Source organism: Nansenia antarctica, assembly GCF_963989245.1.
Source record: "Nansenia antarctica genome assembly, chromosome: 1".
In the NCBI taxonomy this organism is placed as follows: Eukaryota; Metazoa; Chordata; class Actinopteri; order Argentiniformes; family Microstomatidae; genus Nansenia; species Nansenia antarctica.
Window position 1 is genome coordinate 33,174,757 of NC_137674.1, and position 18,703 is coordinate 33,193,459.

The following is an 18,703-nucleotide window of genomic DNA, read 5'->3' on the forward strand; positions in this document are numbered from 1 at the left end:
ATTCTGAGGTACACCCATACAAAGGCGGTGAATGAAAAACCAACACACACTCAGAAGGACATGTGGAATACCAAGATGGCCTCCTGTTCCAGTCTCTCAGCGCCACCTTTACGTCCAGTCAGTATTCACATCTCCAATGACCCCCCCCCCTGTAAATTCTAGCAAAGAGTAAGGTTAAAGTAACATCACTTATAGGTCTTATAGGTTATACTGCGTTTCCTCTAACTATGCACCGCTCCGGACGCCGTCGGAGGCAGAGAGCTTCGTAAGGCAGTTTTTTTTAAAACAGAACAGCAACATTAAACAGATCAACATAAATAGTGTTGGTGTGGGTCGACGACATAAATCAAGTCAGTCCATAAGTTAAAACAGACACAAGTACAATGGGGATGACTTGGGTTTCTTTTTTTTAAAAACCATCCTCTTCAAAACAAGTGACTTCATGTTCATTTATAACATCTTTTAACGACACAAAACAAAAAAACGCTCGACGTCAAAATCATAACATAAGAAACTCCCCCCGACAAAAAAAGGGTGGCCGCCGTAAAGACACACGATTCGAGTCCCTTCTCTTTTGAATATCAAATAAAAAAAGATGTGAACGTTTTTGCAACAACATGAAAACCTATATACAGTACACGTATGTACATATAATTGAAATAAAAGTGATATTAATATTAATATATACACACATCCTTCCCTGATCAGTTAAGGCCAAAGTGCTATGGGGCGTACAGCTTTATCCACTCGTCGAGATAGGCTGCGTTTTGCGCTTATATGTTTCCTCAGCTCTGTCAAAAGCAATATGCAAGAAAGCGATCCGGCTTCAAGCTTCGAGGCCTTTAAATAGCGCTGTGTTCTCTCTGAAACATATACACCTAAGCAACTAGTATCTAGAATAAAACTAGCCCTAACTAAGCTTTTGCTTCTTTTCTGGGGGTTTTTGTTCATCAGTTCTTTCACTTTCTCTCTTTTCTTTTTTTCTTCTGTTGTTGTTGTTGTTGTTGTTGTTGTTGTTGTTGTTGTTGACAGAAGCATATGTGGTTTATACACCGTGCCAGCGTCACACCTGAGGAGTTCCAACAGCCTTCTGGTTACTTCCTGTTTCCTGTGGACTTCCTGTGCACTTCCTGTGGACTTCCTGTAATGCCCTCTACCCCTGGGAGAACATTCCGGAACAGTCTCGGAGAGAGAGAGAGAGAGAGAGATCACACCCACTGTTCAAAGCAGATGGAGTGGTCGGTGTCACGGGTGTACCGGGGGGTGGGGAGGGTCCTTGGGGGCTGGTGTGGTACACTGGGACAGTCTCCTCCCCTGTCGTTATGAGGTGCACTAGGATGCCCCCTAGTGGGGGGGCGAGGTGCAGGGATGCTCAGAGCATGCCGAAGCCCTCGCTCCCTTCACTGATGGCCAGCTTCAGCATCTTGTGCAGCTCCTCGTAGGAGTCGTAGGTGGGGAGGCACAGCTGGTTGAAACTGCAGACACACACAGAGGAGCACAGACACACAGAGACACACAGACACACACAGAGGAGCACAGACACACAGAGACACACACACAGAGGAGCAGAGAGACAGATGGTCAGTCATTAGGCACCCATGGGGGCACTTACTGTGGGTGTGTACAAGGGTGTGAATATGAATAAAGAACTGAACTTACAATACAGTATGTGTGTAAGCGGAACATGAATGAAAAGAGTGTGTGTGTGTGTGTCTTACGAGGTGTGTGCGGTGGGCAGGGTGCTGTGGGGGTGTGTGTGTGTGTGTGTGTGTGTGTGTATGTCACCAGGTGTGTGCGGTGGGTAGAGTGCTGTGTGTGTCTGTGTGTGTGTGTCTGTGTATCTCACCAGGTGTGTGCGGTGGGCAGAGTGCTGTGTGTGTGTGTGTGTATCTCACCAGGTGTGAGCGGTGGGCAGGGTGCTGTGGGTGGGGGCAGCTATGATCTGGAAGGAGGGGCAGAGGGTGTTGAACCCCCCCGGGGGCAGCTGGGAGGAGCCAGTGGTGAACTGCAGCAGGCGGGCCAACTCCTCCTGGGTGAAACTGGACACTACCGCCCAGAACCACTTCATCACCTGGAGCAGGAGGAGGAGGGGGAGGGGGAGGAGGAGGGGGAGGGGGAGGGGGAGGGGGAGGAGGAGGAGGAGGAGGAGGAGGAGGATGGGGAGAAGAAGAAGAAGAAGAAGAAAAAGGAGGAGAAGGAGGGGGAGGGGGAGGGGGAGAAGGAGAAGAAGAAGAAAAAGAAGAATTGTTATTGTTATTGTGTTGTATTTATTTGATCTCATTCTTACCTCCTACCTTTAGTTTTATTGTGTTGTATTTTATTTACTATAGTTTTTATGTTCAGCACTTGGGAGTTGCGTTCAATGCATGACGTGTTCTGTCTAAATAAAGTTTGATTGATTGATATTCACTCACCTTCTCTCTGAAATGCCACGACCCTCCGACGATCACAGCGTGGGCCTTGAAGTCCTGGACGTTGATGTCTCCAGTACCACACATCAACAGCTACAGACACAGACACGTTCAGACACACTGGACACATTTCTCTACGGAGACACACACTTTCTCACAGAGTGTCAACCAATGTCTTGTTATTTTGTTGAAAAGAAGAAAGAAAAAAATAAACCATGTAGACTGTAGCTGTAGACTTAATTTGACATACCTCCAACTCGTTCTCATCAAATATGGCCAAGAGGTTTTCTGGAACGAGTTCAATTAACCCTGCGGTGGTGTGACAAAAAGAATTACGTCATCACCTTTCACAGAAGAGAACACAGATTGCACAGATAAACGTGTACAGTGAAATGATTACCATCTCTCTGTGTCTCCCTCTCTTTTACCTTTGAGGAAGTGGTCCACCTCGTCCCTGACCTGGCTGGCTAGCCGGTACTGAGAGATCAGGTTCAGATAATGCATCTTGTTCTCGTTGGTGACGGCGATCTGCGCGCCCCCAGAGATCAGCTCCACTACCTGTAGGATGACAGGACTTAGAACGGGACTGACAGGACGTTACTCTACACCCCTTACATAAACGCTACACATCGCCTCTGTCTAACACTCTGTCTGCTGCGTACAGACTCACTGGACATGGCAGGGCTGCTCTCTGTGGCTCTGAGGCTCCTACGCAGCCCAGCCAAGGACACTGAATGGTTTCTTTTGTTTGGTTTGTGGTTTGTCTTTGAGATGACATCAAGGATAAGTTGACTATGTAGTTTAATGTATATATACACATTCACACACACAAGCACTCACACTCCAGACACACACATTCACATACAAGCACTCACACTCCACACACACACGCAAGCACTCACACTCCACACACACACACAAGCACTCAAACTCCACACACACACACGTGCGTACACATTCACATGCACATTCACTCAACACCCACCCACCCACCCACCCACACACACCCACCCACCCACACACACCCACACACACACACAGAACCTTGACCACGAAGGGTCCATTTCCAAGCGCTTGCATCACCTTCTCCAGCTGCCCCGACTTGCTGTACTTCTCCTCCGCAAACACCAGGTCCATTTCACTGACGTCATTGTTTAGGATGAAGCAGACCTTAGTTTTATAGAACTCCTGATCATCCGTCTCAAAGTACTGGCCCCGTGGAAAAATAAAGAAATGAAAACATTACAGGAAAAAAAATATATTTTTAAAATAAACAACATTGTTCTATGTCGCTGGAACGCTGGGAGATGACTTAACCACTTGAGGGCGCAGGTTTGAGGTTTGATGTCGTACTACGTTGTGTAAACACCACAACAGATTGGCTCGCGCTCCGTGGAATAAACAGATCACATATCCCTGGCCTTGTTGAAGAATGCAAGGCTAATGCCACCAACCAGGGATTGAACCAAACATTTGGGAAAGAACCCGGAGCCCTAAAGCCCTTGTTACATTTACATTTTAACCACGGCAGACACCATGGCAGACGCGGTCGCTTTCTATCCAAAGCGACTGAGAAACAGAGATTACAGGGACAGGGACAGTCTCCCTGGAGTAGCTTAGGGCTGAGTGCTTTACTCAAGGGCACACTCTAGTGGTGGTGTTGCCAGGTGGGGGATTTAGAATTCAGAACGTAGAATTTAGAATTTGCCATTTAGCCAGACGCTTTTAGTCCAAAGTGACTTACAATTACGAATTACAGGGACATTCCCGCTGGAGTAACTGAGGGCTAAGTGCCTTAACTCAGGGGTTCTCAAACCTCTCCTTGGGGACCCCCAGCCGCTCCACATATTTGATCTGTTCCACCACCAGCACACCTGATTCATGTAATCAAGTACAAATCATAATTGCTTTGTACTTGATTAGTTGAATCAGGTGTGCTGGTGGTGGAACAGATCAAATATGTGGAGCGGCTGTGGGTCCCCAAGGAGAGGTTTGAGAACCCCTGCCTTAACTCAAGGGTACACACTAGTAGTGGGTGTTCTCAGGAAGGGATTGGAACTCATGACCTTCTTCACCAGTCCAACTCACTATCCACTAGGTGGCGCCACCACTACCACCACTACCACCACCACCACACACTGTCCCCCCGGACGGGCATACATTTACTGACTTATATACCTCCTTATTCCAAAGCGCTTTACAACGGCCTCTCATTCACCCATTCACACACACACACATTCACACACCGATGGCGGCAAGCTACCATGCAAGGCGCCGGCCGGCCCGCTCATTGGGATTTTTAGGGTTAGGCGTCTTGCCCAAGGACACCTCGACACGTGGCCAGCTGGGGGGCTAGAACCTCTGGGCGTCTAACCGGTTACCTTGTAGTTCATCCTCAGCCCGATGATCTGCGCCAGGAAGGACCTGGTGAAGCGTGCTCGGACCAGCTGCTTGTAGGCCCCGCCCAGGGCCGACTCATACAGACACTTCCCCACCACGCGGCCCGCGAACTCATACATCTTCAGCCTCAGGTGGCCCGGGCGCTCGGCGTTAGGGTGGACCTGGGGGGAGGGAGGGAGGGGGGGGGTTTGGATATAGCCACGTTACCTCACCGCAACCTAATCAACTGCTGGAAATCAGCGAATAGTGACACAACGCTTTGGCATCTGCCTTATTTGGCTTGTCGTGTTGACGTTGAAGTGGGGGGAGACGAGGGAGAGAGGGAGAAGAGAGGTTACCAGGCCCTGGTTGTTGTCGCTGAAGCGTGTGAAGAGCTGATTGGAGGTGTCGAACAGGGCCTTGCAGACCAGCTCGAACCACTCCCGGCGCGGGCCGCCCCAGTCCAGAGCTACGGAGGGAGACAGAAGACAAGAGAACCATTCAGGAACTCTCCCTTAGTAAAGTTTATTTATACAGCACCTATCACAGACCAGCGGTCACAAAGTGCTTTACATAGGCTATAAAAACATAATTAAAGACAAGTGTAATTTGTAACGAATAATAACGAGACACAAAAAGACAGGCTTTTGGGGTTAGCCAAAAGCCTGTCTGTACAGGACAGTCTTGAGCTGTTTTTTAAATCCTTCAACCGAGACCGCTGATCTAAGTTCCAAGGGAAGAGCATTTCAAGTTTGGGAGCCACGGTTTGGAATGCTCGATCACCTTTGGTTTTTAATCTGGCACGGGGGACAACCAACAAACCCTGGTCAGAGGAGTTCAACTGTACTGTACAGAGCACAATGCTGACGGGTACTTTCTGAACACTGAGGGAACTCTGAACTCACCCTCCTCGTCCTGGAACACCACCTCGAAGTTCTTACTCCAGTCTGACACAGAGAAGTTCCGCGTGGCCTTCAGGGACTGAGGGGAGGACGAGAGGATGTTTTTAGCATCAAATGATCGTTGTGTGATAATGACATTATGAGGTCAGCCCCGTCTGTAACAACTTTTATGTTCGGTTCGGTTTTTAATTGAGTGTACTTTATAGAGTTAGGCTACGCTTTTTTAACTGACTGATTTGTTTTATTTATTGTTTTTAAACCTGAACAATTACTGTATGTGTATTTTAATTTGACTCGTTTTATTTTTCACTTATGAATAGTTATTTTAGGTCAGGTGTTCATGCAAAGCACTGAGTATACATTACGTTTATAAATATGTGCTATAGAAATAAATGTGTCTTTGCCTTTACACATCAACTACGCCACGTTAACGTAGCACAAACAGACTGATTCAGCAGCTGAGTGAATCACTGCAGCCCTGAGAGAGCAGCTACGCTGTGCAGCGTCAGAGAGGGGAGGGGGGGCTCACCGAGTCCAGGATGGTGTGGCGGGTGATCTTCAGGCAGGTCTTGGTGCGAGGTCTCTTGGAGTGGATGTGTCTGAGCTCCCGCTGGAAGAAGCTCACCTTGTCCTGGAACGTCTCAGAACCGCCTGTGGACCGGACAAACAAACGGCCCGACACGGTCACAAACTCAAACCCCCGATACAGTCACAAACCCAAACCCCAATGCGGTCACAAACTCAAACCCCAATATGGTCACAAACTCAAACCCCAATACGGTCACAAACCCAAACCCAAACACGGTCACACACTCAAACCCCAACACGGTCACAAACTCAAACCCCAGTACGGTCACAAACTCAAACCCCAGTACGGTCACAAACTTAAACTCCAATACGGTCACAAACTTAAACTCCAATACGGTCACAAACTTAAACTCCAATACGGTCACAAACTCAAACCCCAGTACGGTCACAAACTTAAACTCCAATACGGTCACAAACTCAACGGTCACAAACTCAAACTCAACTGGATATACCACAACCACACTCACACTACAAAAATAATACATATTATATGACTACTTGCACACTACCTGATATAAATATATGCTAAAGAGAAACAAACCGATGTTCTTGTGCAGGAAGCGGATGAAGGTGGCGGCCATGATGTTCCTGTCCTTACAGCTCAGCTCCACCGGCGGCTGTATCCCATCATCCACCACCAGGGTCAGGTACTTATGGACGGGGTCAGGCCCGTAGTAGGTGAACTGGAGAGGAGGAGGTGGATGGATGGATGGATGGATAGATGGATGGATGGATGGATGGAAGGATGGATAGACAGATAGATACTTTATTGATCCACAAGGGGAAATTCCCAGAGGGCGTTACAGCAGCTCAGACCAGACGGTTGCTAAAGCAGCTTTTCTGCTCTGCCACGGTGTTATGTAGAGAATCGGTAAGGATGGGTATTTGTAAACATACTTCCAATATTCTGCTCATTCATAGTTACAAAAAAACGAAATCCCAAGTAGGACGTTAGCATAGCTGCTCAGCTTACCTTCGTCCCAGGACATACTCTGAAGGTGAAAAGGCGCCATGGAATAATCTTCAGGTAAAACTCCTTCACGGAAAGTTGCTGTGTGGAAGAAATGAAAAGGTTAGCACAGTAAAACAGAACACATTTTAACTTCTCTGGCTTTAAGGTGTCACTTAGGTGCCTACCCCAGTATTGTATATATTGGGCTGGTTTCACAGACAAGGCTAAGCCTAATCCTGGACTAAATCACACTACTTTCAATGTAAAAATCTCCATTGAAGATGCTTTTGTAGTCTAGGATTAGGCTTAAGCCTTGTCTCATCTATCTGTCAATCATAGCAGGAGAAAGGAGTCCGTGCTCGGGCCAGGAGTTATTGGCAGGGGCCTGGTCACCAAAGCCAAATAATTTTACTCTTGTGCTCTTGTACATTGAGATGTAATAAAAGCGATTCTGGTTCTGATTCTGTATGTGAAACCGGCCCATTATGTCTAAATGGGAGACAAAAAAACCACCCTCAACCTCCTCCTCTCACCCACCTTTGGCGATATGTAGCAGTAGACCTTTTTTGGTTTCTTGACCTTCTCCGGCTGGCCTTCCACGGGGGAGTCGTGCTCGTCCTCCTCGTCCCCCATGGAGGGCCGTCTCTGGGGGGCCAGCAGGGAGGCGGGCAGCTGCCAGGAGGAGTTGCTGCTGTAGTTGCCTGTGCTGTACAGGTACGCCTCGAAGTAGATGCTGATCCCAGGGGTGGACACGTTCTTCTCCACGATGTTCTTCTCGTTCTCTGGTGATGTTGACAGTTACATTTGTACATTTTTGGCATTTAGCAGGCAGACGCTTTTATCCAAAGCGACTTACTGTACAACAGATACATGTGTCTAAGTAAGTGAATCATCTATCCATCAGTCATAACAGGAGAAAGTAGTCTATGCTCGGGCCAGGGGGCATTGGCAGTAATAATGCTAGAAGAAGGAAAAAAAAGATAGATTTATTTATTTTCTTTCAATCCTTTTTTTTTTTTACAGTAGAGAAACTGTACAGGGGGGTAGAGGGGATGTAGATGTCTCAGGCGGGACAGTTAAGGTGTACAGGTGTACCTACCTATACTGTTCAAAAGCTGCGGTTGAGTATTTCATCCAGTAGTATGCTACCCCCCCACCGACACACACACACACACTCCCTGCTCCCCCCCCCTCCCTTAATGCTCTGGTACCCTGAGTCAGGACTCACCACTGAGGACGATGATGTCAAACTCCCCGTTGTTGAGGGGCAGGTCCATGTAGGTGATGCGTGCCCGGAAGCAGCCCCTCCTCCTCAGCGTCAGCCTCAGCTGCACCTGGCACAGAGCCTTGTTGGACGACACTGACTTACTGTAGTACTCCTCCCCACTGTCCTCATCCACCACGCCCAACTGAGGGCAGAGAGACACAACATGAATGAATGTATACAAATGAATTAATGAATAATTTATTAATATGATTTAATTAATTAATTAATGTATACAAATGTATGAATGTATACAAATGTATGAATGTATGAATGAATCCAAATGAATGAATGTATACAAATGTATGAATTAATCCAAATGAATCCAAATTAATGAATGTATACAAATGAATGAATGAATGTATACAAATGAATCAATTAATTAATTAATTAATACACATGAATGAATGAATGAATATACAAATGAATGAATGAATGAACACAAATGAATGAATGAATGAATGAATGAATGAATGAATACTGTTGTATGAAGAGTGTGTGTGAGACACCAGTCTGTTGTACTAAGGGTGTGTGTGAGGGACTCCAGTGTCTTACAGAGTGGACGTGGACACTGTAGTTGGCCTCGTCTATGAGGGAGGTGGAGTTGCTGGTGGGGTTGCCGTACTCGTCCCGGGGCTCGATCTGCAGGGTGTGCTGTTGCCCGCTGGTCAGGACCAGGGTGGAGAAGTGGTAGGCGATCTTCGTCTTGGAGGGAACCACCGTGCCTGAGGCGGATGAGGATCAATCCATCAATAAATCAATCAATCAATCAATCAGGTTATGCATTGAATGCAACTCCATGTGTTGAACATACAATAGTAAATCAACTACAATACAATAAACCAAGAGGTAGGAGATAAAAAAAAAATACAACACAATAAAACCATGAATAAAACAAGAAATATGAGATAAAAATAGGGGTAAAAGTGCAAGTTGACATACACTAGATAAAAGCCAGGCTAAAAAGGTGTGTTTTAAGCTCCCTTTTAAAGATATAGTACGATAGAGACATAGTACTGAAATGACTTTAGACTGATGGCGTAAGGGCCTTAGACTGATGGCCTCAGGGTTGAAACATTCTCTCTGGACACTTTGTTAGGAACACCTGTACACCTTTCATTCACTCAGAATGTTTTCTTGGCACACTTTGGGCCTGTTAATACCAATCAATCATCGCTTGAATGCCACAGCCTATTTGAGTATTGTTGCTGACCATGTGCATCCCTTCATGGCCACAATGTACCCATCTTCTAATGGCTACTTCCAGCATGATAATGCACCATGTCACAAAGCAAAAGGTCGTCTCAAACTGGTTTCATGAACCTGACAATGAGTTCTGTTTTCTTCAGTGGTCTTCCCAGTCACTGGATCTGAATCCAATAGCACACCTTTGGGATGTGGAGATTCACAGCTTGAAAGTGCACCTGAAAAATCGAATTGCGAATTGCACGATGCAATCATGTCATCATGGACCATAATCTTAAAGGAATGTTTTCAACATCTTGTGGAATCAATGCCACGAAGAATTGAGGCTGTTTTGGGACAAAGGGGGGCCCTACCCAGCATTACTATACTGTTCCTAATGAAGTCCCGTGAGTGTATTTGCCTTTGCCAGTAGACCAACTCGGAAAGAATGGAGACACAAGGTTCAGGTTGCCTTCATGCAAAGAGACCATTTCACCATTTATCACGCTAAATTGATCCAAGCTGTACCATGCTAAAAGTGAAATCAATCTAAACGTAGAAAAGAAACATCCAGATAAAAACATCAAATAATATAACGTGTTCACGTTATAGCTGAAGTCATCACCTCATTCTATATTTTGGAAACACATTGATGAAAATAGATTGTGTTGAATATTATTAACATGCTAATTATTGTGTAATAAGATTAAGTCATGGAAACATTGTGATGCAGTCGGCAGTATTACTAGGTGTGTCCACATTCTTGGTCAGGGTGGACTGTCGTTGTTGCCATCAATCTTTCTAAGCAAGTTAGGCTCTTAATCAAGAGCAAAAAACAAATGTTTACATTTGCATTCTTGGCGTTTAGCAGACGCCTTTATCCAAAGCCACTTACAACAAAACATTTGTCTAAGTAAGTGAATCATCTATCCATCAGCCGTCGTAAGAAATAGTAATCTATGCCAAAACTAGGGGCCTTCTTCTAGCGGCTACAATGCTAGAAAGTAGCCCATCTCTCATGGAACAGTTCTTTTTAAGTTGACTTATATGAAGCATGAATGTGATGTGGATCATGTGAAGGTGAATGTGAATGTGAATGTGAAGGTGTCATTGTTTACCTGGCTGGAATATCTTGTAGTAGGGGCTGTAGGCCACGTTGAGGCCCCCCAGCTTGACGGCCACCTCGTAGCGGCCCGCCTTGCGGACGGTGAAGGCCACCTTCACCACGTTGGACTCGGCCTCCTGCAGGACCTCCTGGGTGACGGGGATGTCCAGGGCCAGCTCGATGTGGGTGATGTTGACCTTTAACCCCACGGGCCGGTGGGCGGGGAAGGGCTGGCCGTTCTTATAGAAGAGCTGGAGAGTAAAGAGAGTACAGAGGGTCAGGACTAACTCTGACTGACTAAAGAGAGTCAGGACTAACTCTGACTGACTAAAGAGAGTCAGGAGGACTGACTCTGACTAACTAAAGAGAGTCAGGAGGACTAACTCTGACTGACTAAACAGAGTCAGGAGGACTAACTCTGACTAACTAAAGAGAGTCAGGACTAACTCTGACTAACTAAAGAGAGTCAGGACTAACTCTGACTAACTAAACAGAGTCAGGACTAACTCTGACTAACTAAACAGAGTCAGGACTAACTCTGACTAACTAAAGAGAGTCCAGACTAACTCTGACTAACTAAAGAGAGTCAGGACTAACTCTGACTAACTAAAGAGAGTCAGGACTAACTCTGACTAACTAAAGAGAGTCAGGACTAACTCTGACTAACTAAACAGAGTCAGGACTAACTCTGACTAACTAAAGAGAGTCAGGACTAACTCTGACTAACTAAAGAGAGTCAGGACTAACTCTGACTAACTAAAGAGAGTCAGGAGGACTAACTCTGACTAACTAAAGAGAGTCAGGAGGACTAACTCTGACTAACTAAAGAGAGTCAGGAGGACTAACTCTGACTGACTAAACAGAGTCAGGACTAACTCTGACTAACTAAAGAGAGTCAGGAGGACTAACTCTGACTAACTAAAGAGAGTCAGGACTAACTCTGACTAACTAAACAGAGTCAGGACTAACTCTGACTAACTAAAGAGAGTCCGGACTAACTCTGACTAACTAAAGAGAGTCCGGACTAACTCTGACTAACTAAAGAGAGTCAGGAGGACTAACTCTGACTAACTAAACAGAGTCAGGACTAACTCTGACTAACTAAACAGAGTCAGGACTAACTCTGACTAACTAAAGAGAGTCCAGACTAACTCTGACTAACTAAAGAGAGTCAGGACTAACTCTGACTAACTAAAGAGAGTCAGGACTAACTCTGACTAACTAAAGAGAGTCAGGACTAACTCTGACTAACTAAACAGAGTCAGGACTAACTCTGACTAACTAAAGAGAGTCAGGACTAACTCTGACTAACTAAAGAGAGTCAGGACTAACTCTGACTAACTAAAGAGAGTCAGGAGGACTAACTCTGACTAACTAAAGAGAGTCAGGACTAACTCTGACTAACTAAACAGAGTCAGGACTAACTCTGACTAACTAAAGAGAGTCCGGACTAACTCTGACTAACTAAAGAGAGTCCGGACTAACTCTGACTAACTAAAGAGAGTCAGGAGGACTAACTCTGACTAACTAGAGAGAGTCAGGACTAACTCTGACTAACTAAAGAGAGTCAGGACTAACTCTGAGAGACATGTAAATCACTGGTCGTTCTTATAGAAGAGCAGGAGAGTAAAGAGATAGTCAGGGCCCAGTTGTTCAAAACATAGAATGATCCTGTGTCAGAGAAAGGAATCGGGATCATTCTGATCCAGATTAAAAGTTTTGGACAACTGGGCCCAGGACTAACTCTGAGAGACATAGAAATCACGAGGCACACCAGAGGCAGACAGACAGACAGACAGACGGACAGTCCAGCAGTAGGACATAAGCTAGCAGAACAGTCACACCACGCTGAACCCCCCAAAAGTCACAACTAATGTTGTGAATACGGCTAAAATTATCATTTCAAATGATCATTGTAATTGACTAATAAGAATGTAACTGACTAATAAGAATGTGATTGACTACATTTCCAAGGGGGCCTGTTACCTGAACCCGGAAGCTCATCATCTGGCCCACTTCCTGTGGGTCCTGCCAATCCCAGGAGACCTTGCAGGAGCGCGGGTCCAGGTAGTTCCCCCGCACGTAGTCGTAGATGCTGCGGTCGCCCCTGCGCCCGGGGTCCTCATTCTGCAGGAAGCTGACCACCCGCGCGGCGAGCTCACATAGGAACTTGATGGTGAAGACAAACGCTATGATGGAAACAGTAATTCCACCTGCCAAAATGGAGAGAGAGAGAGAGAGAGAGAGAGAGAGGGGGGGGGGGGGGTGGAGGGGGAGGGGTTCAGTCAGCGATCATAGTTAGAACTCACTAAGAGCATTAGAATACGCACTCAAGATTACTTATGATGATCCTCTCAGCTGAGAGGTCCGTTTCCATTCAGATTCAGGAAGGATTAGGCCTAGCTAGGCTAATAATTTACTTGCAAGAACAAAAGCTTGAAATGCAGTGTGTACAGACAAGACAGTTGTGCTGTCTTCTTTAGGGCCAAAGAAACTCCCTTGAAAAACATGCAGAACTTGTATACTCAAAGGAGCCAGGGTGTATACTTAAAACGACACGTGAGGATGTTTCAGCACAATGTTTCCGCCCCAACCCCCCCCAGCCCAGCCCAACATGCACCCCTCCCCTAACTCAAACAGCTCCTGTGTTCATCAGTGTAAACTCACCAATCACGTAAAACATGAGGTCCCTTATCAGGAAGCACAGCGCCACAGTACAGCCAAATATAAGAGCCCCCGCTGCAAGATAAACAAAGAAGACACACAGATCATCATCATCAAACCTCACTTGGTGTTCACACAGAAGGACCGACCAGCCAGCCAGCCAGCCAGCCAGCCACCTAACCAACCGACGCACTCAAAGACCAACCCAAGGCATGCTATCCAAAACGCTCATTGTGTACCAGACGCTCGCAGATTAACTTGGATTAAACTGTGTTTCAACTCCTGCTTTTCATTATCCATAGCGCTTAATAAATCTGTGTAAAACCCAGAGTTCAGGAGGACAAGAGGACGTACCTAGGAGGGCTAGCGTATCCGAGGACTGGAGCAGGCAGTCTACCAGGGCCATGTCGTCCTGTTCAGCTACGCTAGCTTGAAACACAGCTGTGACGTGAAGCAGCACGTCACACACAGAGGCTGGCTAACAATAGAAAAATCAAGCTTTTCCAGCTATTTGGTAGGTAGAGACGTAAGCAGACGGGCAGACTTCCTGGTCTTACAAGGAGCCTGACAGGGTTACACCTCTCTGGTACATTCCTGGGTCTTGTCTTAGATGAGATAAGATGTGACCACAGGAGGAACACACTGGAGACATGAGGGGGCTTGTTCAGGCCTGTGTTCAGGACCGTGGAAGTGACCTGGACTCTGTTAATAATGAACTTGTCACACCATGGGACAGGTCAAGGCCCACTGTCCCCCCTGTACAGTTTCTCTACTGTATATACATTATTAATAATAATTATTTTATTATTATTATAATGATAATTCTTCCTTCTTCTAGCATTGTGCCTGCCCATGGCCCCCTGAACACCTAGCAGATTTACTTTTCTTATCATGACTGATGGATTCACTTACTTAGACAAATGCATTTGTTGTAAGTGGCTTTGGATACAAGGCGTCTGCTAAATGCCAAACGTGTGAATGTAAACCTACGGCAATGCTACACGGGAGGTTTGAAACACCATCTTACACAGGTCGATCTCATTCTGCATGAGGTGAGAGGAGGTTGCAGAAGCTTCGCTACCGTTTAAGGAAAGGAAGGATGGTGTGTGTGTGTAACGTGTCGTAATGGTCTAACTTCTCCTTTCACACACACCGTTTTACCTACTTCTGCAGCTCTGCCTTGGTGTTAAAGCGTAACTGTTGAGTCTCGACCCTCGTGAGGTGTCAGTATCCATCACTGCCTTCCTCCGTAGTGATTCTCACTCCCCAGTCAGCCTACATCTGTCTAATAGGTAGATAAGTAGGCCGATATAGAGGCACAGGGACGACTCAGGGACTCACCGACCGACCACTTCTCATTCAGACGCCTCTCGGCAAGGCTGTGCACCAGCTGGATCTCGTAGTCCTGGTCGCGGCTCCCCCTGGAGGCCTGGAGGACCTTGACGCCCGTGGACAGCCTGATGTAGTCTTCGTAGTAGTAACCCCAAGCAGCCAGCGAGAGCTGCAGTTGACTGTCGAACTGGGCTAGGTCATCCAGATTCATGCAACCCAAGGTCTTTAGGCTGCGTTTGGAACACAAGAGATTAAAACAAAATTTAAAAGGAAAACAGAGAAATAATTGAGCGTTTTAGACATTCGACTCTAAACGACACGACAACGCAAACTGAATAAAGAGAAAGAGGGCTGTCTTAAACAGGGATTAACAGTACTGTCACTGTCTACCTACACACACACACACCCACCCACACCCAAGCAAATATTAGTTTTGTCTTCCAGCTCGCACGAGCGTATAACATTTATGTTACCGACAATTACATGTAGGAAGGTAATGTAAATGTTAGCTGAGATGAGTTCGGTACATAATTCTTTTCGTTCTGAGACGGCTACCTCAGATGACAGAAGGATTATGTTTCCCTGTGACAGATGTATTTAGATCGTATATATGTAATCTAATCAAGGAGAGAGAAAGAGAGTCTGTTGGGTCTGACAGCTGCTGGAACACAGAGACAAAACAGCCTGCCCACCGTAGCCCAGCTGTGCGTGTTTACACTGCATATGACATTACCTCAGGTTTACATTTACATTTTTGGCATCTAGCAAGACGCCTTTGTCCAAAAGAGACTTTCAACAAATACATTTGTCTAAAGTAAGTGAATCATCCATATCCATCAGTCATCGTCAACAAAGAGTAATCTATCTATGCTATGACCAGGGGTGGGGGGGCTTGGCAGTGCTAATGCTAAAAGAAGAGAGAATTACTTTTCCTTTTATTTTTTATTTTTTATATTAGATAAACTGTACAGAGGGGGTAGTGGGGATGAGGAGGCCTTTAGGATGTGAGGGCTGGAGGGCTACTAAGAGGACGTGAGGTTTCTGAGAAGATGTGATGGTTTCTGATTATGCGTTGAAAAGATGGTCATGTGATCCTTCTATGTTGACTCTTGTCTTAGTCAATGAGAAATGGTGACAGAACTGAACCAAGAAAAACAAAACTGTTTGGTCAATAATTCATATGGAAATGAGGCATAGTTGCCAGGGGAACCAGAAAAAGAACTAATTTAACTCAAATCTCTGACCGTTTCAGCCATTATGTATGTATCTTAAGGTCTTTTTTTAAATATAGGAAATAGACCTACTTTAATAGAGTGCCCAGGTAAAGGTTGAACTATTGAATACTTTGTCCACTAAAGCCCCCCCCCCAGACCCATATCTGCAGCACTGCAGCACATCTAGCATATTGCATGTGTAACAGTCATTACTGCAGTGACCCTCTAAAACACTGCAGCCTCCAGAGCTCAATGTCAACCAGCTCAGTCAGCCATGAATGGGGATGCTGCCCTCTTCTGGACAAAAAGAAAAAAGCAACCACAGAGTACAATAGTTGTTTTTCTCAGAAAAGAAACCCCCCCAGGGCATACAGACCCAGCCTTGTATACATCAGTGAATGCTGGGATTCTTGAAGTAGTGTTTTGGTAATAGTAGCCTGTAGGCAGTGCTGTGTGCTATGAGCATGAGGGGTACTAAGACGATAGTATGCTTCTTCTTTCGTGTAACGTCAGAGGTCCAACTCGGTGTCGCGTAGCCATGCCCGCATCTCTGGTTCTAGGTCGAAGAGGCTGGCTTCTGAGGGTGGTCTATATAAGGGGCAGATGGTGATTATGTGGTCGGCGGTCTGCTCTGGGTCACCGCACTCGCATGCCGCACTGTCCGCCAGGCCCCACGCCTTCATTGATGTTTTAAAGCGACCGACACCAGTTCGTAGACGGTTCAGTGTGGTCCATTGCCGGCGTGGTAGGTCGTCTCCTCCAATGGCGCCATCTCCTGGGTCCCAGATGTAGCGGTGGATTCGGGAGGGCCCGGTTGACTCCCACTCCTGCTTCCAAGCTGCTGCCAGCCATGCATCTCTGGAGATGTCCTCAGAGGTGGAGTTGAGCATGGCTTGTGCTGCCTTGTTGTAAGGGTGGCGGGTCTTGAGTCGGCTTGGAGGTGCTGGTGTTATGGTGGTGTTGTGCAGGATGTGCCAATCATGCTTTTGTGCCTTCCTGGATAGTATGGATAGTATGCTGGTGTTGTGGCTCTGGTTCAGTAACAGCACATTTATGCTGTTCTTTTACATTGTTTTTTACGATGATGCTACGTTACTGGCTCATCTGGCTGGCTAACTGAACGATCTATGCTATTTTATCTACATTTCTACCAAATAAATCAGACACAAATACTCAGCTATGTTCAAAGTCACCTTGTCACCTGGAGGAAAAACATGAAAAGTATTGACAGATTTATTATTTCAGTTACAAGGAGTCATGCTGGTCTGAGGGTCAAACAGAGACCTGGCGTGTTTCTGACATTGTCGATAGTTTGTGACTCCCTGTCCTCAGTAGTGTGTGGTAGTAGTAGTAGTGCTTACGTGTGGTAGTAGTGTGTGTGGTAGTAGCAGTGTGTGGTAGTAGTAGTGTGTGGTAGTAGGAGTAGTGCTTACGTGTGGTAGTAGTGCTCGAGGCTCTGGGAGCAGAGCCACTCCTGGAAGGCCAGGTCCCTCAGCAGCAGGATTTGGGCCTCGGCCACGTCCCTCCACCTCCGCCGGTCTGTCACCACCTCCTCCACACGGGCCAGCACACTCAGGCTCAGCTCCTCCAGGGTCTGCACATCTACACACACACACAGAGAGACACACACAGACACAGACACAGACAGACATGCACACGCACACAGACAGACACACACAGACAGACACACAGACAGAGAGAGATAGAAACACAGACACAGACACACAGACAGACGCACACACACACACACACACATACACAGACAGACAAACACGCGCACGCACACAGACAGACAGACACACACACAGACAGACATACACGCAGAGACACAGACACACAAAAACACACACACACACACACAGTCAGTCACAGCGGCGCCAAAGTGACTGTGTGGGATTGCTAGTACACACCATCACAAGACAACAGACTGGTAACCGCGTGTTTGATTCCTGCAGACACGTGTTGGTACGACCCAGAGAGAGTTATCTGATTAAGGCTGCACACCACGTCATCCTCCTACCCCTCAGCGACATCTGACTTCAAAACTTGAATCCCAACTGCCACCGAAAATGTCACAAGACGTCTTCCACGACATGCGCAGCTAGCTACAGTGTGAGATTAGACAATTTCAAAAGGGGGGCAGCTGATCCGTATCAAATGTTTTACCTTCAAACAAGTGTTTGTATTCGGAGAGACTGTGCCCTTGAAGCCATTCTTCGATCTGACTCTCCTTCCCTTTCTTCCAGCGCACCTCCCAGAAGAAGATCCACGAAACCGAGCAGAACACAAAGGTCAACAGGAAGCGGCGGTCCATCAGACCATCCTCCAGCCTTGACTCAGACCCCCCCCTCTGTCTCTTCACAGGAACACACACACTCCTCTTTGCCGAGGACGGGCCGACCTCAAAGCTCGATTGAAGGACACTTTTTCAAACGCTGTTCGTTTCCCCACGCTTCTCTGCGAGACCAGATCTAGAGCAAAACATAAAAGACGATATCAGGGTATATCGGTCACGAGGTGACGCCTATCAAAGGTGTTATCAAGGACGTTGGACTGTGGGTGGCAATCAGGCTCGGCTTAAAGGTTACGTGGTGGCTGCGCTTGTGTGTACACTGCTGCTAGCCTCTTAAAACTACTGAGTTGTCGCGTAGTAGCCAAAAAAAAGCATCAATATTTATGTGTCACACGGGAGGAGTGTTGGGTGATG

The 18,703-nt window shown here is 46.6% G+C and overlaps 1 protein-coding gene across 1 annotated transcript; it reads right to left on the minus strand.

Annotated features, from left to right (window-relative positions):
- Positions 1-224: 224 nt before the first annotated feature.
- arel1 (apoptosis resistant E3 ubiquitin protein ligase 1) lies at positions 225-18,316 on the minus strand. The gene is made up of 21 exons (XM_080550557.1): positions 18,163-18,316; positions 17,430-17,598; positions 14,792-15,012; positions 13,454-13,525; positions 12,773-12,999; positions 10,800-11,037; positions 9,052-9,221; positions 8,461-8,641; positions 7,770-8,014; positions 7,254-7,331; positions 6,822-6,963; positions 6,222-6,343; positions 5,696-5,771; positions 5,150-5,259; positions 4,793-4,972; positions 3,495-3,620; positions 2,840-2,969; positions 2,662-2,720; positions 2,415-2,504; positions 1,896-2,071; positions 225-1,475 (listed from the first exon to the last, which is right to left on the minus strand). Exons 1-21 carry the CDS (start codon positions 18,308-18,310, stop codon positions 1,373-1,375), a joined length of 3,063 nt encoding a protein of 1,020 aa, XP_080406683.1. The 5' UTR covers positions 18,311-18,316; the 3' UTR covers positions 225-1,372.
- Between the last annotated feature and the right edge of the window lie 387 nt (positions 18,317-18,703).

What these genes read in the sequence shown, in the direction of transcription:
- arel1 (XM_080550557.1), bottom strand. Translation starts at nt 18,310, where the DNA reads ATGGACCGCCGCTTCCTGTTGACCTTTGTGTTCTGCTCGGTTTCGTGG. An exon ending in ACTGCTACATATCGCCAAAG is followed by an intron (nt 7,332 to 7,769) that starts GTGGGTGAGAGG and finishes TCTTCCACACAG; the next exon opens with CAACTTTCCGTGAAGGAGTT. An exon ending in GCGACAACAACCAGGGCCTG is followed by an intron (nt 4,973 to 5,149) that starts GTAACCTCTCTT and finishes CCCTCCCCCCAG; the next exon opens with GTCCACCCTAACGCCGAGCG.